Source organism: Marmota flaviventris, chromosome 10 (genome assembly GCF_047511675.1).
Source record: "Marmota flaviventris isolate mMarFla1 chromosome 10, mMarFla1.hap1, whole genome shotgun sequence".
In the NCBI taxonomy this organism is placed as follows: domain Eukaryota; kingdom Metazoa; phylum Chordata; class Mammalia; order Rodentia; family Sciuridae; genus Marmota; species Marmota flaviventris.
This window is the reverse complement of record NC_092507.1, coordinates 37379469-37403836: the sequence shown is the minus strand read 5'-3', so window position 1 is coordinate 37403836 and position 24368 is coordinate 37379469. Positions and strand designations below refer to the sequence as shown.

At 37.3% G+C, this 24368-nt stretch overlaps 1 protein-coding gene across 1 annotated transcript in view; it reads right to left on the bottom strand.

Annotated features, from left to right (window-relative positions):
- The window catches only part of LOC114094073 (selection and upkeep of intraepithelial T-cells protein 9-like), a 37277-nt gene extending 14026 nt beyond the window's left edge, over window positions 1–23251 (bottom strand). Inside the window, exons 1-4 of the mRNA XM_027937021.2 lie at window positions 23176–23251; window positions 19132–19413; window positions 10922–11023; window positions 5696–5817 (exon numbers count right to left, since the gene is read on the bottom strand). Coding sequence (XP_027792822.2) covers window positions 5696–5817; window positions 10922–11023; window positions 19132–19413; window positions 23176–23251 — 582 coding nt within the window. The remainder of the gene's footprint in view (window positions 1–5695; window positions 5818–10921; window positions 11024–19131; window positions 19414–23175) is intronic.
- Window positions 23252–24368: the final 1117 nt, after the last annotated feature.

Here is a 24368-nt window from a genome sequence, read left to right as displayed (position 1 = left end):
GATTTTGCTGCAAATGACAGGATTTCCTTCTTATTTATAGCTGAGTATTATCCCATTGTGTAGATACATCACATTTTCTTTACCCATTTAGCTGTTGTCATGCACATAGACTGATTCCACCATATCTTAGCAATTGTGAATAATGCTGCAATATACATGGGCGTGTAGGTAACTCTTTGACTTGCTGATTTTATTTTCTTTGGATATATATTTTGGATCATATAGTAGATCTCTGTTTAGTTTCCTGAGGAAATTCCATACTGTTCTCCTTAATGACTGTACTAGTTTACATGACCACCAACAGTGTATAAAATACCCATTTTCTCTACATTCTCATGAGCATTTGTTATTTATTTTTTGATAATAATCATTGTAACTAGAATGAGACTACATCTTACTGTGGTTTTAATTTGCATTTCCCTTATAGCTGGTATTGAGCATTCTTTTACATAATTATTGATCATATGTATTTCTCCTTTAGAGATGTGTGTGTTCAGATCATTTGCCCATTTTTTTTAGTTGGATTATATTTTGCTATTAAGTTTTTTAGTTCCTTTTATATTCTGGATATTAATTCTCTAACAGATAAATAACTGGCAAGGATTTTCTCCCATTCTGTACGTTATCTCTTCACTCTGTTGATTGCTTCATTTGCCATATAGAAGCATTACAGTTTGGTATAATCCTGTTTGTCAATCTTTTATTTTGTTTCCTGTGCTTTGGGGTCCAATCCAGAAAATCATTGCCTGTCCCAACATCTTAAGATATTTTCATCACGTTTTCTTCCAATATTTTTGTAGTCTCAGGTCTGCCACACGACCAGAGCTGGCTTCATGAAAGAAGGTTCAATTTTGAGTAATTGCTAGGGAGTTTTAAATTAAAGAGACAAGACTCTAATTACCTTTAATACCAGCTCCAGGACGGCTTCTCCTAGCTCCCGCCTCCAGCCACCTAATGCTGCCGCGAGGTTTACAGAAGAGACTAGCAAGAGAGGGAGTGGGCTTTTATTGGGGAACAAAAACTTCTGGGGAAAATCCCATCCAATGAAGGTTAAGAGGGGCAGCATCCCAAGGTCAGGGGCGACGACTGGGTCTTTGAGGCAGTGGCCAGACACGCCTCTGCACAGACAAGCCCTCGGACCTGGAGAAGGGTGGGGAAAGCTCTGACACAGCTGTGTCTAAGCGCCTCTCACCCAGCCAGGGAGGTAACTCAAATCACCTGCGAGGATGGCCTCCCACACTCAGTCATACATTTAGGTATTAGATCCACTTTGAATTTATTTTTGCACAGGGTGAGCAATAGGGGTGAGGTTTCAATATTCTGAATAATGTATATTTAGTATTAGTATTCCTAGCATCATTTATTGAAGATGCTATCCTTTCTCCAATGTGTTTTTGACAACTTTTTTGATAATTAATTGACTACAGATGCACAGATTTCTGGATAGAAGACTTAGTGGGGTAAAAGAAACCCACTCTGTTCCATTGATCTATGTGTCTGTTTTTATCCTGATACCAGGTTGTGTGTTTTGGTTACTAGTACTCAGTAATATGTCTTAAAATCCTGTTTCGTGAGGTCTCCAGCTTTGTTCCTTTTGCTCAAGATTGCTTTGGCTATGTGATTTTTTTTTTGTGCTTCCATATGAATTTTAAAATTACTTCTCTATTTCTGTAAAGGTTGTCATTGATATTTTAATGGGGATTGCATTTAATCTATAAATCACTTTCAGTAGTACAGACATTTGGACCATATTAATTCTTCTAATCCATAAGCTTTTAAAAACACCAAGAACTCAGGAGAGAGACAAGACTACTTAAAACAAGCCATTCTTAGCAAAAGTATTAATCTTTAGAACCACGAGGTGCCTGGTTTATTTTTCTCTTGTAAGCCTGAGGTACAAACTATCTTAAAAGTCTAATTCAAAACTTACCTTCTTCAGAAATCCTTATCTAGTGTTAGTTTCACATCAAGTTTTTCTTCTGTGATGTCCTTGATTAATTTCTAATAGGTCCTTATCTTAAACTCTCATGTAGACATTTACAAATTGCCTTGGATTGATTTTGCACTGAGTTAGACAAGTGTAGTGTGTTTAAAAGTGTTGCTTTCCCCTCTACTTTATACTAGATTAGATGAGCAGTCATAATGGAATACAAAAAAATTGAAACCTCAAGAAGATAGCACCACATACAAACCAGATATTAAAAATTTCAAATACTGACACCTTGTGCTAACATGTAGTGGTCTTCTTTATCTATAGTATTTATGCTTTCTGTATAATACTAATGTAAATATTGGTGTATTCTATGAGTCTCCAGGAATTTGTTTTCCATCTCTTTTCATTAAAATTGCTTTTATTCTTAAGTTGTAAGCCTATGGCCTGAAAAACAAATATCTTCTATTTTATAATTTCATTCAACTTGAGTCTCAGACTGAAAACCAGAGGTTCCATTTTATTTATATTTCTGATTATGATATGTTTTGACTATTTCAGGGCAATGTTTAGATTTTATGAAACATTTGTTTATTAGCTTATCACTTTTCCTACAATTAGGTATTAACACAGCTTGAATTCTTATGAAGCAATTATATTTGACATAAATAATCTCAAAATTTTGTAAATAAGACATTCATATAATATGTTCTAGAAATATTTGAGTCTCCAGGAAATTTTTTATTTTTCTCCCACACTTTGGTGATTACTTGGCTTTGCTAAAAAATATAGGTTCTTGGTACAAAATGCTTCTTCCTCAAAGTTTTATATCATCTCTTTTACAGTCATCCAGCCTCTTTTGTTTCGGATGAAAAGACTCATTTCCTAATTAGAAAAAATCTGTAAAAAAAAGAAATAGATGTTATTGCATCCCTATTGATTCAAACCTAATTAAATTTACATTATGGGAGGGAGTTACATCAGAGATCTGTGATGCTGGAGCTCACTGGCATCCATAAAACATCTGACAAAGATGAAAAGCAAAATCTACAGAACACAGAGGAAAGAAAAAAAACTTTGTATGTTTTGTACAGTTAAATTCTGTAGCAAAACCAGTATCACCAATCTTTTTTTTTATAAATCATTTATGTCACTCAAGGAATTTTGAGAGGATGGAGATGCATACAGTTGAGAAAGGTATCATGCAAGCTGCTAATTTGAGAGCTGCTATTATAAAATTTAAGTTAGAAAAGGGAGTAGAGTCCCTTCAAGACAGATAGGATTTTTGTTTTTTATTAACTTGTATTAATTACACATACTAATTAATTCAATGAGGATATTTGGAATGTCAAGAAAGAAGTTAGAGGTACTAGTTTGGAAGTAGAATGTGAACTCGGATATCACAGCTGTGCTTCATTCCTTTGGCAATTGCAGTTCAGATAAAGAAAACCAGAACCTCCTCAATTACTAGATTTAAAAACAAACCAGAGATAAGACATATGCTCCAGAATGGAGCCCTTTCAGAAAGGGACACCCGTTTCCACAGGCTTAGAGCACTGGTGGGGCTTTTGGACACTTCCAATTTGAGATGAATTTAGAATGTACCTTATTTTCTTTGAGGAAGAAAGAAAAACCCTTGAACCATGGCAAGAAAAGGGAATAAACCAAGCCTGTATTAACACAAGCCCTGCTTTTCTCTGCATTTTAGACTGTAATTTCTGCTCTTCTTTTATTTGCATGAAATTCTTACATAAAAATTGCTAAAGATCTGGATGGTATGGCATCCCTCCCAGTACACATGCCTTCTACGTGAATTGCCATCCCTGGAAAGAAGCAGAGCTTGAATATAAATCTCTTTGGGGCAAACTCTGTTTTATCCTTTTGCTTTCTGATTTTGAGCCTATTTGGACTAGACTTTTTAGTAAACTCAACAGGCCCAAGCCTTCAATGGGCTTATAGATCTATGTTATTTGGTGCCATCTTAATTTCTGGTCTCAGACCTAACTCAGATTTAAGTAGTAGTGCGCCTAATCTCTACTTCACTGACCCCTAACTTTGTTTTGAGGAAAGTTCCCAATATTAAGGAGCGATGATTTTTCTAACATTGTTTATGTTCATTATTTCCCTGGAAATATTGTTGGTACAATTATTAGAGGGTAAGGAAGATTCAAGAATCCCGATTCTATCTTGGCATAATGGCATGTGTCTGAAGTTCCAGCTACTCTGAGGCTGAGACTAGAAGGATTGTGAGCTTGAGGCCAGGTTAGGAAATATAGTGAGGCCATGTCAAGAAAAAGAAGGGGGAGAAGAGGGAAGAGAGGGAGGAGGAGGAGGGGCAGGGAGGAGTAAGAGGAGGAAAAGGAGGGAGAGGAGGAGGAGGTGAGAAGAAGGAGGGAGGAGGAATGGGAAGAGTGGGAGGAGGAGAGGGAAGAGGAGGAGGAGGAGGAGGGGGAGGAGGGGGGGAGGAGGAGGAGTGGGAGGAGTGGGAGGAGGAGGAGGAGTGGGGGGAGGAGGAGGAGTGGGGGAGGGGGGAGTGAGAGGAGGGGGAGGAGGAGGAGTGGGGGAAGGAGGAGGAGGAGTGGGGGGATGAGGAGGAAAAGGACCAAAAGAGAAGAGGGGAGAAGTATTTTTCAGATTCTACAACATGCCCAATTATCTCTATCTTTTTATACTTTTAATATCCAGGATTGGAGGAAATGCTTATAAAAGAGACTAAAATTTTGTTATAAGACTCATGTTGGGGCTGGGGTTGTGGTTCAGTGGTAGAGCGCTCGCTTAGCACATGCGAGGCACTGGGTTCCATCCTCAGCACCACATAAATGTAAAATAAAGATATTGTGTCCACCTAAAACTTAAAAATAAATAAGTATTTTTTAAAAAGACTCATGTTGGGGGAAAGGTCTCTAGAATTAAATACAAAACTTCTAGTACAATGAGGACATTTTCAGTAATTGAGATTTGCTTTATGAAGTTTTGGGTATGACTTCCCCAAATTCTCCAGGCTTTGAAGGGCAGATAACAAGAAATTTAGATGTGGTTTTTCACTCTTTCTCATTATATAATCCTCACATCCTTAAAGGGACTCTTTTTTTTTTTTTTTTTAGTCCTACACAAGTAAAAAACATATTGATTAAGGGGGTAATTGATTAGCATGAATCCATGACAAGACAGGTATGAAACACACGTATGTTAGTGAGGCAGACTTGCCTGGCTCTTATGCCACAGCACCTATTTTTTGTTTGTTTGTTTGTTTGATATGTGACTCTCACGTGAGAATTGCTCATGATTTCAGAAGTATGCCTCCACTCCCTGTACACATGCCTACCTGACCATGTCATAAGGTTAGCTGAAGGAAGAGTTCAATGGAGGGGTCAATATGAGCCTTCCTGTGGATCTGCAGCATTCAACATTGAACCAGCAGGATATAGCTGGGCTGGGGTCTTTCTGTCTTTCTCTGGTGTTAATTAATCTTAAATGTGGGTAGCAAAATTTATAGTCTCACATTTATGTGTTCTTTCACAAGAAGGGCTTTGCAATTTAGTGGATCCTACAACACTTAAGAAAACACAGGGAAATTGTACAATGGTCCCAGTCTGCTTATGAAAGTAGAGAGAAACATGGATAACCCAAGCCACCATTTTTTTTCTATATTCTACTTGACCCTATAACAGAAGTTTCACTGAATGAAGTCTAATGACCTAGGGGATTTAGGTAGAGGTATGGGAGATACATTTGTGGAGTTCCCACCCTCACTGCCTCACTTACTGTTGATATGTTAAGTAGAGTGAGAATAAGCACAGAGAAAAACACCATCAATACAGTCAACATTATGCATAGATCCCATATCCATCCACAATACAATGAGTACAGGTCATCTGAAATAAAGCCTGGAAAAAAAAAGAAAAAAAATTAAACAGTACATTTTTAAAAAAAAGAAAATAGGGACTGGAAAACATGCACCAATTAAGAAACCAGATATGTTGGAGCCTACTTAGTAAGAGGAAGAGATCAAATTTAGAACAGTTACTCTAGGCTTTATGACATGATGAGACAAGAGTAGATAGTTTAAGTCAGATGATATGTGTAATTTGACCTGAGCTATAATGCAAATTGTGAGACGTCATTTCTATTCATTCATCCATAGCTAACCAAGAACATACTCTTATTTATTTTATGTCCTCATTTAGGATTTTTAAAGATAAAAAGTTCTGGAAATTTTACAGATATAACACATTGGGACTCTGAGCAGTTGGATAAATAAACATTTTTTGCAACTGCAATTTGAATGAAAGAGGAAGTTGTAATATGCAACATAATATTGGAGTAGAACAAAGTCGATCTATTTAAGTAATGGAAAAATGCATTAATAAATTATGTATTGAAACATAATTTTTGAAATTGAGAATTCAAAGTCTAAATTCTACAACAAATTAGTCAATTTTGGAGTGAGTTAGTAAACTTGACAATATGTTGAACAACATGAATATGGAAAGAAAAAATAGAAAATAAAGAAGAAAATATATGAGATAGAATAGAAAGTTCCAATCAATGGTCATATAAAAGTTGTTAAAGAAGAAAAATTAGATAAAGAAAGCAAAGGAAATATGTAAAACAATGATGGCTAAGAATTTTTGAGCCCTTATACAAGATACTAATGCAGAAATCAGGGAACCAAACATAGTTACTATGAAAAATAAAAATAATCCCACAATGAGGCATGCAAGTATACACACACACACACACAAATTCACAAGTCACAAAAAAAGTCTTTTGAATCTCCAGAGCAATAGAGGCTGAATTCAAAAGTGGCAAGTACACTGAAATCAGACTTCTCAATAGAACAGGAACAGTGGAAGCCAAAATAGTGAAACAATAAGTTCAATGCACTGGAAGAAAATAAATGCAACCTAAAATCCAATAGCTATTGCAATAAAGATGAGATAAAGGCCACCAGATAGTGTGATAGTATTTGTAAATTCTAACAGGTCAGAAAGAATAAATGTTATAAAATATTTTAAGTATATACTGATGGATAAATATAAATGATTCTATATAAAACAGCAATTATAATAACCATGAATTAGGTTTAAATACATAATTAAAATCCTCAACAACCATAATGTATATCTCCATGGAGGTTAAATGTTATGAAACTAGTCCAAGGTCTTATTATTCTTATGAGTACTTAAGATATTAATTGAATTTGGACATGATAGTTAACCTCCTCCTCCTCCTCTTCCTCCTTGTATGGATTTTCTAAAGAAACTGCTTAAATGATAGGGACCATTGTTTAAATTATGTCCATTATAAGTAAAAAGACATAGAATGATTAAAATTATGAAAGCAAAACCAGGATGATTAAAAATATTCAATAAAATGATCATAAAAAAAGAATGGAAGCATGTATAAAGAAAAGGAATGTGAAATAAACACAAAATAATGTTATTGAAACATTAATGTCAAAAACATAAGCAATTCATTTAAATTGTCAAATAAGATGAAAAATTAAAATCTAATTATATTCCTTCTGTAATAAGAACACAAAATCTCAAAAACTAAAAGTTGTCTTTGACAATTTTTCTTGAATCTTAATATCCTTTAGGGCAGTCAATCAGTTTTGGCTTTATCTTTAAAATACTAAATTTTACCAAGTTTTACCCATTTAATGACTTCAATCTCATTGAAGGAGGGTTTACGTCTATGAATTATCAAGGTAAGGGTACTTTTATTGGTATTCTTTGGTATGGTTTCAGTCAGATTTTTCACTGTGACCAAAAGAACTATCAAGAACATTATTGAGATGGACAAGTTTATTTGGGGCTCATGGTTTCAGAGGCTTCAGTCCTTAAATGGCCAACTCCATTGCTCTGGGGCTGAGGTGAGGCAAAATAACATGGTAGAAGGGTGTAGCAGAGGAAATCAGCTCAGGTCACAGCTCCAGGGAGCGGAGAGAGAGCTCCACTAAACCAAGGACAAATTATATACCCCAAACTATATACCCCAAAGGCAAGCCCCAGTGACCCACCTCCTCTAGCCACATCCTATTTATGTGCAGTTACCACCCGATTAATACATTCATGTGCATTAATCATATTATTATATGATTAATAAAAAGAGCTAACTAAAACAGAAATTGGTACCAAGAAGTGGAGTCATTGCTGTGACTAACCTGACCATGTGGTTCAGAAGATTTGGGAGATTTTCAGAATATGTGGGAGGAATTTCAAAAAGTGTATCAGTGCAAGCTGAGAAAGTTTTAGATTGTTGTAAGCAGAGTTTAATGTGTGAGGCTGGTGGAACTCAGAAGACCAAAATGCTGATAGGACCATGCACAATGAAGACTAGGTTCAAGAAGTTTCAGAGGAAAAAGAGGACTCTATTGGAATATAGACTTGAGGCCATCATGTTTTGCTCCGGATGAGAAGTTGTCTACATTCTGCCTGTGTCCCGAGACTTTCTGCGAGATATTGCTGGTGGCTTTTAGCCAAGTTTATTGTAGTAATCAGGAGTAGAAAGCAGAAAACATTTTTACACTTGCAGTTTGGCCAGAAATCTGTCAGCAAAACTAGAGCTAATGAAGGCATGGTGGTTAAAAACACTACTGTCACTAAAGAAACTCTACATACTTTTCCAGAAATAGTAGGAAAGATGTTTTAAGGGTATCTCAGGAATTGACAAGACTATGCCCATCTCAGAAGGCTGTAAAAGTAAAAATTCTTTGAGAAGAGACCAGTGGGGCACCCTACTTGCACAGGGGGACCTAGGAAGTTGTTTGACCATACTCAGCTGCCCGGACACTCAGAAGCTGCTGCAGTCAGTGTCCATGGAGGCTTGGTTTCAGATTAAGATGGTAGCAGACCTTGGCAGTAACCCTACAGAAATGCAGGATACTGGGGTTGGGGGGTATAGAGGCTTTCACCAAAGGAAGGCCTGGGAAGGCAGGCAGAGTGCCCCAGGGTTGGAGTCCCTATGGGCAGCCCTTAAGAAGGAGATGTGTGAAGATGTAAGAAGGAAGCTGAAGCTGCAGAGGAGACTCCCAAGACTGAGAAATGCCAATACCACAGACTGTCTGCCAAGGAAACTGCAGGAATTGAACAGAGATAGGCCAAGAGTGACGCCATCTAGGCTGCAAATAGCAAAGCCATAGGGGTGAAGCTACCCAAGCCCTTTGGAGAAAACATCACAATACCATGTGCTCCAGATGCTGGCTGTAGAGTTACAGGGCCTATAACTGAATTTCAGTCTTGCTCTGGTCCCATCCTTTCTTTCTATGCCATTTCTCCCTTGTGGAATGAAAATGTTTACTCTGTACCTTTAGATATTGAATATGTACAACTTGGTTTTGATTTTTACAGAGGCTCACAGATAAGAGTTTGCCTTGAGCCTCAGAAGATTTGGACTTGGACTTCTGGGCAATGCTAAAACTGTTAAGATTATGGGTATTCTTGAAAATGGACTAAATGTATTTGGCATTGGGAGATTAGCATGAGCTTTTGGGGAGTGGAATGTTATGGCTTAGATATGAAGTATCCCTCAAAAGTTCATGTGTGACAAGATGCAAGGAAGTTTAGAAGTGAAATGATTGGGTCATGAGTCTTAACCTAATAAGTGCATTAATCCCCTGATAGGGATTAGCTGGGTGGTAACTATAGGCAGGTAGGATGTGACTGAGAAGGTGGGTCCCTGGGGATTGTGTCTTTGGTGCACATATGTGGTAAAGGGAGTCCCCCACCTTTCCTTTACTCTCCCCCACCTTCAGGGTACCATGTCCTAAGCCTCTTTCCTCTACCATACCTTTCTGACATGATGTCCTGCACTACCTTATGCCCCAAGGAATGGAGTCAGCCATCTATAGACTGAACCTCTGAAACTGTGAGCCCCCAAATAAATTTTTCCTCTTCTAATTGTTATTGTCGGATCTTTTGGTCACAGCAGCAAACAAGCTGACTAAACCTATATCTCTTTTTTTCCATTACTCAAAATATTTTCTTAATGGTTCAAAACAACTTGAAAATGATAGTTGGACAGATATATAAGATTATAAATTAAATGGATATATAGAAATGTACACACATACATACATATGTAGATATTATAGCACATGTGGTCAGAAAAAGAATGATTTGGAGTTCTCCATAGTGTTAGAAATAGAATTATATCTTATACATTTTTACTCATCCTTGCTATTTTTTAGACAATCCTGGTGGACCTGTCTTTTGGGCTCATTTAAGATTTGAGGTTTGGAATAAGGTTTGTTATCGGCAACTCAAAAAATACATGTTAAATTTGAAAAAGCAATCTGTTTAACATCTGGTCCAGTTTTGTCTAAAGAATGAAGGCAAAGCTTTTGCAAATAATAACAGCTCCTTTCGTTTACTTTAATAGTCATTGTCCCATGTAAACACTTCTCAGTAAAGGCAAACAAGTTAAGGGTATTGTTAAACATAACAATTACTAACATAATAAAGTATATGATATAGTATAGTTGCACTTCTAAATAGCCTCTGAATACATAGTCAAGAGGACCAAATGATAGCTTTCAATAGTCTGGAAACTGAATCAGGAATCAAGTTATATTCTTCATTTGGATTTTTAAATTAATATTTCAAAGAACACCTCTGTCTAAACCAAAAACAGCCATAAATTACTGGCTGGGTGCCAATGCATAGGTGACATTAATAATTTGTCTTGTAAATGGCTCTGAATTAGATGGCTTCTAGACCTGACAAAATACATCTTTCCTTTGATGTTTGTGTGCTACTATTTGAGTAGTAATGGAAACACAAACATCCAGGAGAGAAGCTTAAAAACTCTGGTCCTTACACAGCTGAGTGGGCAGCATCTGAAACCTCAAGACATCATCTAAATCCAGACTCCTTATCCTGTTACTGCTACAAAGGCCACTCAACTTTATCTAAAACGTGCATGTAAAAAGGTATCAGACAGGAAGGACATCAACTAAAAAAATCTGATTTTTCCAGTCCCACTTACCTCTGCTCCTGAACCTGAAGTAGAGAGGTAAGAAGGCCACATGTAACACTAAAGGAAGACCCTGAAGCACAACTTGAAAGCAAGTTCTTCTATTCTGTAGAACTGAAAAAGAGTGGAGGAGATGGAGAATTAGGTAACTAGGACGTGGGGAATGCACTGAAATAGCCACATATACGCAGGATTCAAGAAACTTAAATGTCCTGAGGCTTTATTCATTGAGGTCTACTAAACCTATGTCAGGGCCTGGGTCTGATAGGCAGGACTATGTGTGAGGATATATCCCAGCACTAGGGATGAGGCCAAGACTGACGGTCAGCTGGGCTGAGGATAGAGCGGGGTAAGGAAGAAGAGTTTCTTCCTACCGTTCTACACAGTACAGCATGTGATCAACCTGGAAATAAGACCTAGAGAGTGTGGGACTCTGGTTCACCGTAACATGTCTGAATGCTTAATGTTTTGCGAAGGCAATTTTGGGAAACCTGGAGTTAGCTAAAAGAGGAGAAAAGAGCCTTGGAACTCAAGAATTTCACAGTTGTAATGGCAAGGTGTAGTGCCAGAATCTTCTCTACAGCACCCCTGGTATTTAGCCATTCCATCTTTACTTGAATACCTACATTCATACTACAGTATGAGAAAGATCATTTCAAGGTTGGACAACTCTCCTTATTTTTACTACATAAAGCTAGATGTTTTTTAAAAACTATTCATTTACTGAACCTAAAGTAAAATGGCAAGATTGATCAATTATTCTGAGATATTGCAAGGAACAATGAATACTTGAAATGAAAAAAAAAAACCTAGAAAAGACTATGGGTTCTTTTTGTTTGTTTGTTTTAACTTAGTTCATAGTTTTCTATGTGATTTTTTTTCTAGGAGATGTCAGTTACTTCAGGGTTTTCTTTTTTGGTTTGTTTATTTTGTTTATCACAGATACCAGCAATCACTGCCAGGAAAGTTCTAAAAGAAAGAACTTTTTTCACATTATTCTAGAAGTAAGCTCTAGGAGAGCAAAGACTTTTATCTTTTCCCTCTTTGCTTTATTGTTAATATATCTTAGAAACTAGGCACTGAGATTAGATGTGCCTAGTATCTAAGAGATGTTCAATACACATTTGTTGAATGACTTTTAAAAATAAGTCAAGTTCTTGAAGGCATTCCCTCTAAAATCTGGAACAAGACAGGGATGCCCTCTCTCTCCACTTCTGTTCAACATAGTTCTTGAAACACTGGCCAGAGCAATTAGACAGACGAAAGAAATTAAAGGCATCAAAATAGGAAAAGAAGAACTTAAATTATCACTATTTGCAGATGACATGATTCTATACCTAGCAGACCCAAAAGGCTCTACAAAGAAACTATTAGAGCTAATAAATGAATTCAGCAAAGTGGCAGGATATAAAATCAACACGCATAAATCAAAGGCATTCCTGTATATCAGCGACAAATCCTCTGAAATGGAAATGAGGACAACCACTCCATTCACAATATCTTCAAAAAAAATAAAATACTTGGGAATCAACCTAACAAAAGAGGTGAAAGACTTATACAATGAAAACTACAGAACCCTAAAGAGAGAAATAGAAGAAGATCTTAGAAGATGGAAAAATATACCCTGTTCATGGATAGGCAGAACTAACATCATCAAAATGGCGATATTACCAAAAGTTCTCTATAGGTTTAATGCAATGCCAATCAAAATCCCAACGGCATTTCTTGTAGAAATAGAGAAAGCAATCATGAAATTCATATGGAAAAATAAAAGACCCAGAATAGCAAAAACAATGCTAAGCAGGAAGTGTGAATCAGGCGGTATAGCGATACCAGACTTCAAACTATACTACAGAGCAATAGTAACAAAAACAGCATGGTACTGGTACCAAAACAGGCGGGTGGACCAATGGTACAGAATAGAGGACACAGAAACCAATCCACAAAACTACAACTATCTTATATTTGATAAAAGGGCTAAAAGCATGCAATGGAGGAAGGATAGCATCTTCAACAAATGGTGCTGGGAAAACTGGAAATCCATATGCAACAAAATGAAACTGAATCCCTTTCTCTCGCCATGCACAAAAGTTAATTCAAAATGGATCAAGGAGCTTGATATCAAATCAGAGACACGCCATCTGATAGAAGAAAAAGTTGGCTACGATCTACATACTGTGGGGTCGGGCTCCAAATTCCTCAATAGGACACCCATAGCACAAAAGTTAATAACTAGAATCAACAAATGGGACTTACTCAAACTAAAAAGTTTTTTCTCAGCAAAAGATACAATAAGAGAGGTAAATAGAGAGCCTACATCCTGGGAACAAATCTTTACTCCTCACACTTCAGATAGAGCCCTAATATCCAGAGTATACAAAGAACTCAAAAAATTAGACAATAAGAGAACAAACAACCCAATCAACAAATGGGCCAAGGACCTGAACAGACACTTCTCAGAGGAGGACATACAATCAATCAACAAGTACATGAAAAAATGCTCACCATCTCTAGCAGTCAGAGAAATGCAAATCAAAACCACCCTAAGATACCATCTCACTCCAGTTAGATTGGCAGCCATTATGAAGTCAAATAACAACAAGTGCTGGCGAGGATGTGGGGAAAAGGGTACACTTGTACATTGCTGGTGGGACTGCAAATTGGTGCAGCCAATTTGGAAAGCAGTATGGAGATTTCTTGGAAAGCTGGGAATGGAACCACCATTTGACCCAGCTATTCCCCTTCTCGGTCTATTCCCTAAAGACCTAAAAAGAGCATGCTACAGGGACACTGCTACATCGATGTTCATAGCAGCTCAATTCACAATAGCTAGACTGTGGAACCAACCTAGATGCCCTTCAATGGATGAATGGATAAAAAAAAATGTGGCATTTATACACAATGGAGTATTACTCTGCATTAAAAAATGACAAAATCATAGAATTTACAGGGAAATGGATGGCATTAGAGCAGATTATGGTAAGTGAAGCTAGCCAATCCCTAAAAAACAAATGCCAAATATCTTCTTTGATATAAGGAGAGTAACTAAGAACAGAGTAGGGACGAAGAGCATGAGAAGAAGATTAACATTAAACAGGGATGAGAGGTGGGAGGGAAAGGGAGAGAGAAGGGAAAATGCATGGAAATGGAAGGAGACCCTCAGAGTTATACAAAAGTACATACAAGAGGAAGTGAGGGGAAGGGGAAAAATAATACAAGGGGGACAAACGAATGTCAGTAGAGGGGGCAGAGAGAGAAGAGGGGAGGGGAGGGGAGGGGAGGGGGGATAGTAGAGGATAGGAAAGGCAGCAGAATACAACAGACACTAGTATGGCAATATGTAAATCAATGGATGTGTAACTGATGTGATTCTGCAATCTGTATATGGGGTAAAAATGGGAGCTCATAACCCACTTGAATCAAATTGTGAAATATGATATATCAAGAACTATGTAATGTTTTGAACAGCCAACAATAAAAAATTAAAAAATAAATAAATAAAATAAAATAAAATAAAAATAAGTCAAGTTCTAATGAGTTAGTGACTTCTCCATCACTTTAAGTATGCAAAGTAGGTCTTGCTACCGCATATCTTCTGATGAGAAAAGCATCCTTTTGCCATTACAAAAGCAAAGTGTTTGTTTGGTACAAGGAATTGAAGCCCTGGGCACTTTTACTCTGAGCCACATCCCCAGGTCATTTTTTTAAGTTTTTATTTTAAGACAGGGTCTCACCTGGCTAATTTGCTGAGGCCAGCTTTGAACTTGTGATCCTCCTACCTCAGCGACTCCAGCCCTTGGATTTAGAGGCATGTGCTACCCTACTTGGCAGAGCAAAGTATTGACCTTTGACACATCTAGGTTTCAATCCACATTTATAGGTTGCTTCAGTTTGAACAATTTTCCTAATAACTCTGATTATTATTTAATGTCTTCATCTGAAAGATGATGATAATAAATGGGACCTGCTTTTATAGGGATAAATTTATCTTAATAAATCAGTTAAGATATGGATGATAAATTGTTGATTACATCTTCTGGCACATGATAAATACTCATTTAAATTTGTGGAGGTCTTTATGAATTGGATAGAGGACTAGCCAAGATGCACTCTCTATTCTTTTTTTAGCCCGATTTCCTGAATCAAGGTAAGTCTTGCTCAGTAACTCCCAAAATGCACCTTATCCTTTGACTTGTGCATACCTCACTACAGATTGGATCACCTCCCAGAGGTTTCCTGTCCATCACATCCTCCATCCAGAATAGCCTAGAACACCTTTCTCTCAGTGACAGGTGATGGAATCTGCGTGTTATCACCTGTCACTTCTGTTACTCATCTTTCATTGTCTAAAGATCTAATGTCCAGTACTATTTGAGACCATTCACAATTGTATCTCATGCTTTCTCTCAGCTCCCTGAAATTAAGGTGGCATTTTATAGCCCCTAATGAGGGGGCGTGGGGGGAAGAGTGTATATTAAGGTTAATTTCACAAGAAGAACAAAAGAGTAATGGAAAAGAGACACAGAAAGACCAAGAATTGGGTTAATTGGTTCTTACATTTTTCTTTTTCTTTGAGCAAAAGTCTAAAAATATATGGGTGCCTAAGGAAGAGAACAGATCTATTATTATTTTTCATATTCCAGGAAATGGTCCAGAAAGTGGGAGGAAATCAGCAATGACCTCTGAAGGGACCAGGAGATCTTGGTGGTCACAGCTGCAATAGCAGTGGCAGTGTCTTGACTCTGAAGAGCAATGTGAGGAGGGAGGGCAGCAGCTTAGTCTGAGACCTGGCTCAAGACAAGGAGGCCCCCTTTGGCAAACACAGTAGTGGCATGCAGTAAGATGCAGATTCACACAGTTTTGTATCACCACCTCCAAACACTTGGTATCAAGTGAAGAAGAGATGAGAGCTCTTTAATGCTTTATCCTTCCTAAATTAAATACCTCTTTTTCTGCAACATTGAAGAGCCAACACAGGGATCATAATGATCGCATATATCAGAGCAATTGTAGCTGACCAAAACATACACTCTGATTTCAACAGGATATCTGAAAGAGAGAGCAGAAGTACCTGGTAAGTAAAACAGCAGGATCATAAGACTCCATTGTACATGGAAGCAGGATCCACCTGCACGTAAGGTCCCTATTACCCTCGATATTATGTACTCTGGGTTTAGGTGAGGGCTATTGGCCAATGAAGCTGGACCTGGGGAAAGAACAGGACTTGGCAGTTATTGGGCCAAGGATGAAACAGGATTGGATAGAGGAATAACTTACTGTTTTGGTTCTTATATTCTAGTGGGTAATCTGTGAGATGGAGGAAATTCTAGAACAGGATTCTGGGATCTGAGGAAGTCATTGCCTATAGAACTGGATCAGAAGTGTCACTGGTAAAACTCAAAGAAGTTTCATAAAAATATAAGAGCTCTAAAATAATAAAGAATTAAAATTGAGAAAGTCTTCTGACATTCAGTATTAAATTCCTTTTAGGTACTTCCTGTAGGACCAATATGATAGAAAAATTCTCCCAAGACGAGGATGCCTAATATTGTACTCAAAACATTGGAAAAAATCAGTAAGAGTGAATTGCTTAGTGGTGACATTGCAAGTAACTACTCAAATTCCTCAAAGTCCAGAAAATAGGGAGAGCAGAGAGTTAGCATTTGGCTCATTCTTATATACCAATCACTAGAGGAATTTAAAGAGGCTTATATAAAAAATGTTATTAAAAGAGACATTTTCCCAAGGAATGAAGAAGGAAAGATTGAAAGCAAATGAACCAACCAACCAACCACAGAATCATATAATTAATACCTCTGTATGGTAGATGTTTTCAGATGCAAAACTCAAAATAACTATTGCAGTATATTTAAATTAATAAATCGTTTGAGGCATACCAGAATAACTTAATAAAATAGCACCAAACTATAGGAACTTGAGGATTACATGGATTCTAGAAACAACCGGGGGAAAAAAAACAAGTAAAACACAGCTTCATTGTCAAGAGTCTCCCTTAAGGGCCGGGCTGTGGCTCAGTGATAGAGCACATGTGAGGCCCTGAGTTCAATCCTCAGTACTACATAAAAATAAATAAAATAAAGGTATTGTGTACAACTAAAGAATGATATTTTTAAAAAAAAAAAGAGTCTCCCTTAACTTATCTATCACCATGACTGAACTTGATTTTTCATTTTATGAAAGGCTTTGATTCAAATTTTGAAAAATCAATCATCATGGAGTTCAGACTCTACCTTCACATTTTAGCTTCAACAACATTGATTGTTCTTGTCCAGTTTCAGAAGCTTAAGTGACTCCGAATAGAAATAGGAAAGGACAACAGAAGTAAAGTCCCAATGAAGTAGAGCAGGATATTGAAATCATGAGTTAATTAAGGAGAACATTTTGGATCACAAATTATCCCTCACGAAACCCCATCTATAGTGGGGTTTTAATGAACAGGATAAAGGGCTTAGAAGATTTGTTTCATCATCTTCTTCATTGTTCCTCCTTGACTGAGAGGGAAAAGGATAATTTCATAATTCCCTGATATTGAGCCTTTATAAACTGGATCTAGTTAACCGTTACCTTCTCTTTGTGGCATTCTAACAATAGAGCTAAAATTGATCTGAGCTCATCTCCCAGGACCCCCTGGTAGACACTGATGGTGTCTTTCTCAAGGAACAGTCCCCATTTTCCTTTTTGGTAATAGTATCCCTTAAGAAATGAAACGAAAACAATCCTTGTATCTGAGTCAAGCAATACTGAGACCTAATAATTTCTTGTTCTTGTTGTAAGCAGTTTGGGTATTAGTCCTACTTTCCTATCTTTATGTTAAACAACTGAAAATGAGCAATTATAACTTGGCTACTGGCTCCAGGAAACACTTGTTCCTGGGAGGTAACATTGTGAATCAACCCGAGTAGCCTCCTCAACAAGATTAACAACTGGCTCATCAAGACACTTTAGGACTTTTATCTGTGCTCACCAGTCCAAAGCTATCTAATCACTTTCCCACCTTGCAAGACCTATCTTTAAACTATCTAGAAGGAACTCTAAAATTCTATAAATCCCCTCTCCTAATATCCCCATTTGAGGATATTAGGAGAGGGAATTTATAGCATTATTTCTTATAAACCTATCTGTGCTTAATAAACAGGTTTTCTAGGTTTTTTAAGGGGTTCATGACCCATACTCAGAAATATTTATTAGGCATATGGTCACTAAGTGAAAGAATATATACAACAGCCTACCTCGAAGTTGGCCATAGAAATTAATTTGGGCCATTAGAAGAGAAATAGGGTGATATATGCAACCTCTAGATATAAAAAGAAATTTGTGTACTGTTTTCTCACTCCCAAGAATTAGAATAAGGTTATAACAATGAAAGCCGATTTAACCACACAAATGAGGACTGAAGCCCCTAGGATGGTTCAGCAATAATGAGTTTGGGAATTGCTTCGAGGAGTAGAGCCGCATTCACTGTGAGCTATCTGACAGTCCATTGTCTGAACTGGTGAGTCCTCTTGTATAGCAGTTGAGCTGCTGGGCCCTTTCCTTCCTTCTACATCTTATCCTTTCCATCCACCTTAGGTCCCCTAGCTACTGCACCTAGTCACTGAAGCACAAAGGGCACAATTTTATGATGCTTGTTTCTAACCTGACTCATCACACCCATCGCTTCCCAGAAAAAAAAGCCTTGAATCATGGATGAGAATCTGGGATCTAATCCTGGGTTTGTCACTTGCTTAATGGATCTATAGTAACTGACTTCTCTACCCGCCTGCTTCTTCATAAGGTAGCAATGAAGTCAACTTGTGCCATGTATACTTTTTAACTTAGTCTTACTTAAGCATACTGATTTATATCTTATAAAACCATTTCACTCACAATGTTTAATTTCAAGCTCAAAATACCACACATGTTATTTTTTTTCCAAATTAGAAATATCAATGGTCATAGAACTGTTCAATCCTTAACATGCCACAAAAAATAAGAGCTCTTTCTCTAATCATGTCAATACCTTGTACTTTTATTAGTATTCCCTTCAGTGTCTGGTATTTTACTTGTTCCTAGCAATTTAATATGATTTAAATAGTACAGGTCTGCAGAAGCTCATAGTTTATCAAGCAATTTAACATTTATTATTTCACTCAATTTCCTTCTTATTTTGACACATTGATTAAAACAGCTCTTCCTTTATAAACCCCACCACAAGCACTCACCTGATATGACAATACCTGCTCTTTTCTCCTGGCCAGTGGCTGGGTTGTAAAAGCAGCAAGTGACGGGACCATGGGTGCTGTTTTTGAGAAGAACACTCATCTTCAGGTGTAATAATCCAGTTCCATCCTGAGAGTAATATTTTGATGAGTGTGGAATTGTATTTCCACTGCTGTCTCTCCACGTCATCTCAGCTTGTGGGAACCACCCTCCTGAGTCACATTCCACCAGCAGCCCCTCTGTGTCAGAAACCTGAACACTAATCTGTATGTCTGTGCCTATAGCTGGGGAGAAGAGAGAGAAGTGATACTACAATTAACAGTGTGGACTCAAGAATTGAGAAGTCAATGGGCCTTCTTAGGTATGCCATAAGTTTCATGAAAGTAGCCACAAGTAGGGAAAGGATGATTCCCCAACCCAAATCTAAGCTAGCAGGACACAAACCATATGAACAATAGGAAAAAAAGACTGGTAAATTAGACTTTACAAAATTTATTAAATTTCTGTTTATCCAAAGACAATATACAAGCAGTTAAAAAGAAAGCGACCATTAGAAGATGACATTTCTAACACATCTGAGAAAGGAACTGTGTCCAAAATATATGAAACATGTCATTAATCAATAAGACAGACAAACTTAATTTTTACAGTAGACAAAAGATTATATGAGGCATTTGATTTTAAAAGCTATCCAGATGAACGACAAGTATCTTCAGATACGCTCAACATCACGAAGCATCAGCAAATACAAAGAAAACCTTGGAGACATATCACTTCACTGCCACTGGAATGTTCAGAAGGAACAGAACTGGGACTGACATTACCACGAATTGGAAGCCATAAAGTAACTAAAGCTCCCCAGTGTGGCTGGCTCCAGGACACAAATTACAAACCATCATTGATAAACTGTAAATTTGATTTTATCAGATTATATCTTTCACCATAAAAATGTCTGTAAAACATATCAATACACTAAAAATTATTGCATCATGTAAAAAACAGAAAATTGATATCTAGATTAAAATTAATTCCCATAAATCAAGAAAAAAAATCAAAGAACTCAATAGTAGTATTGATAAAGATAATAAGCAAGAAACAGACAAAATCTAGTCTCCAGCAAATAAGAAAGAAATAAGCAAAAGTTTTCTAATGAGAAAAGTCAAAGCTAAAATCAAACTTGCAAAATTAAAAGCATAATACAAGTATCCATAATGATATAGTGTTTTCATGACTTGAGTCCCGTACAAATGGACCTAATTATTTCAATGAGCAATTTGTGAAACTAATTTGAAGATAATTATGCACAAAAACCTAGCAACTTAACTCCTAGTTCTATATTCTAAAGGAACTCTCACACCCAACATAACAGCATAGCATAGGAAAGAAACTTCTCTGCATGCATATGTCCACAAATGTTGGTATACAGAAGTCAATGGTTAGATACTTACCTGGTGAAATACAATACTGCAGATAAAGAGTAAGCTGCATCTACTTGGATAAACTTGGACTGATATCAATAATAACACACTAAGTACAATTAGATTAGTTAGAATATTTATAATGACACTGTTGTATAAGATTTTTAAACACAAAAAAAATAATAACATCTATTTTTATTGATGCCTATACATAAACCAGATGAAAAGATACATAATGTGAGTTTAATGGTTATTCTTGAAAAGGAAGAAAGTGAATGGCACCATTGAAGAATACAACAGTGACTTTAACTTGATCAGAAGGAAAATATAATATAAAAATATAATGTAATATATTATATGTATAATATAATTGATGGTATCTCAGTTATTCTATTATTCACCATAACTTTTCTATAAATTCTACTATTCGGCTATATTATTGTCATAAATATTTTTAAATGCCCCAAGATCATTTTCTCAGGATCTCCCATGCATGAATTTGGGGTTGTGGACCCAGAATGGCATTAGCAAGGAAACCTGGAGATGAGGTTTCTCTAGTCTTACCTGCCACCCTCAAATCCACAGTGGCCTCTTCATAGGTGTCACCATCCCTAAAGAAACAGTGGTACAGCCCTCCATCAAAAATACTGATATTGTAGATTCTAAGGGATATTTTGCCCTCTTCTAGGGCGTCCTTCAGGAATAACGTGGGATTCGCAGAGTTCTGCGTGCTTTCTCCAGAGCGCTCTTCCTCATTCGCAGGCAGGTAAACCAGCGGAGAGGACTGATTCCGAAACCAGCCCACCTCCATGTGCCGTGCATTCTGGGGTGGCCACAGCTGGCAGCTGAACTCTGTCTGTGCGCCCACCGTGACCACCCTGTGGCTCGCGGAGCTGCGCACAGTGAACTGCTCTGTGGAGGAAGTGGAACGCCAAGCATTTAGTCTGAAAGCCGCAGCAGAATGCACCACCTCATCCCCTTCACTTCTGCATCTCCACTCTGACTGCCCTGGTCTTCCCTTGGGGTCTCCCATAGCTGCCTCCTTCTCATCTCTCAGGTCCCGGCTTCAGCTATAGCTCCTTAGAGGACGGTCTCATGACCACCCCTCAATGACAGACACATTTTCTTTTTCAACAGTGGGGATTGACCCCAGGGCCTTGTAAATAAGTGGGTAAGCACTCTACCGCTGAGTCACATCCCAGCCCACTGCCCGTCTTTATAGCACATGTCACTCCCTGATGTTCTCTTTTTAATTCCTTTTCTTATTTTTTTCTCATAGTCCATTAATCCATCAGTCATGACACATAACACTCCATTTTATTTCTTTGTATTTTCTTGGTGCATAAAACATTATCTAAACATATGAGGCATTTTATAAATTTTTAAAAAATGAATAAAAGATGCTCCCACTGGCAGGAAGCGGGATGTGGACCTCAGCTGTTGAACAGCAACCTTTACTTTTTTTTTTTAATTTGTTCTTTTTTAGTTAAACATGACAGTAGAATGTATTTTGATATATCATATATACATAGAGTATAACTTAGCAACTTTTACTTTTAAAATACACTGGCTACTTTTTCCTGTATCAGTTTTGGATTGAAGGGAGCCACAAATTTTGTTGCTCCTTCCTTGAAGACAAAGTGCCCCTGTTCCTTCCTCTTGGAGCTGTGTGTTCTGTAATTTATATACCTCATAGAATATAGTAGAATAGAGACTGCAGTAGTTTCTGATCCCATCTCAAAATATGAGCAGCTCTCAGTCTATCCTTTTGTAAAAATTTTTCTGAAAACCCAGAGCAGCTAGATATAAAGTCTGACAGTCCTGAGGTTACTATGACGTAAAGGCCACATGTAGATTTGTTAGTTGAACATTTCAGGTGATCCCAGCCTTCCAGCCTATTCCACCAAAATGCCAGACATGTGAGAAAAGCCACCTTGGGTCCTTCAGATCACCCTTCCCACCAGTTGAATACAGAAAGTGACCTCACTTTATATCACATGTAGCAGAAAAATTACCCAGCTGGGCAGTGACAAGATTCCTGACCCACAAAACTGTGGGTTTAAATCATTAATTTCGGGGATAACTTTATTATGAAATTACAAATAATAATCACCCTTTTTCTGGGGGATCCAATCAACTTCTAATTCATATGGTCATATAAATGATTGTGGTGGGTCCTCAAATAAAAGAGGTATATTCATTGTAATTTACCAATGTGAATTTGAGCTCCCCATTGGGAGATGTTAGACGTTTATCTGTCTTTTCTCCTGGGCTTATCATCGTAACACTGTGGCATATAATCACGGCTGAGAAAGACACAGCAATTCAAATAACATTTATTATTCACACTCATTTCCATCCTCAAAATTTTAACTGATTGGGTTGGGGTTGTGGCTCAGTGGTAGAGCACTTGCCTAGCCTGTGTGAAGCACTGGATTTGATTCTCAGCACCACATACAAATAAATAAATATAAAGGTCCATTGACAACTTAAAAAAATTATAACTGATGGGTAAAATCTGCAGATTAGCAGCAAGAAAGCTCAATCATTTCCTTCAGTATCATTTATTACCATTATCTTTTCTTCATAGATGAGATGAAATCTTGAAAAATAAATAGATTTCCCTACCTGAGGTGAGTATTTCCATCTGTAAGAGAAGAATGGCCATGAAGTACCCAGAAAAAGAGGAAGTTGCAGGCGGCATCATACCTAGAAAATGAAATAGTCACTGGGGGATCAGAAAAGAACCATGCAGACATGGAAACAAATAAAAAGCAATAATTTTGAAATCCTGTGTTTTGAGAGGATTCCCTCTCATGTCAACCAATGACTTAGTCAAACCACAGATACCGGACCCCTGTGATGATCCTCCTTCCCTTTCTTTACATGGCTCAGTGCCTGCATCACATTACTGCTCTGAAGGGCAGCTGTGGATGAGGGCATAAAAGGTTTGCTGAGTCCTGATTATACACATCCCACACTCATGGCTCCATCTGCCCATCACCTAAGCCACTGGCTCAGTGAAGAATCCTGGCTGACTCCAGAGTGGCTTGATTTCCTATGCAAACTATCGTTTTTCTTCTCATATGGTAAAGGGCAGCTTCAGTAAGACATTCATTAACTCCACTGTTGTAGTCAAGGTCTGGCCTTTCTGGATCCTTGGAACTTCTGGATCCACCTACTGCTTCTGCATTCAAAAGAAATGCCATATCACAGAGGTAGAATCTAGATTCCCCAGTAGCTGCACACAGGACCTGAGTACAAAAGCTTGTGGTAAAAGTCTTTAAATTAAACTTGGACCAATCAGATACAAGAAATAGAATGTAGCAAGTAAATAAATGCTTTCTTGTTTCATTTCCTGGGGGAAATATAATAAGGAGGATGATTTCTAAAGCACATTAGCATCTTTACTAGAGTGAAAATAAACATAGCCCATGTTCCAGAAATTCTGCTTCTGAGTATGTTTGTTCAATAGAAATAATATATGTGTGCACAAGATACATATGTAATAAAGTTTATTATAAAATTATCTAAAATGTAATAACCAAACTGCAAACACGGAAAATGTCCTTAATGACAGGTCAAAACATACAACCTAAAATTATGTCAACATTCAATAAATAATTTCATAAATATAACTGCTATGTTATTAATTATGTGATATAATCTTTCATTACTGGTTTTGTATTAACCAAGTTTTCAAAATCTTTTCACGATTATCATACCTGTGTATTCTTTAGGATTTTCTGCATATTTTTCTGAATAATCCTTATTTTGCTTTTTATTAAAAAGTCAATAAAATATGAATTCCTCAGGAATAA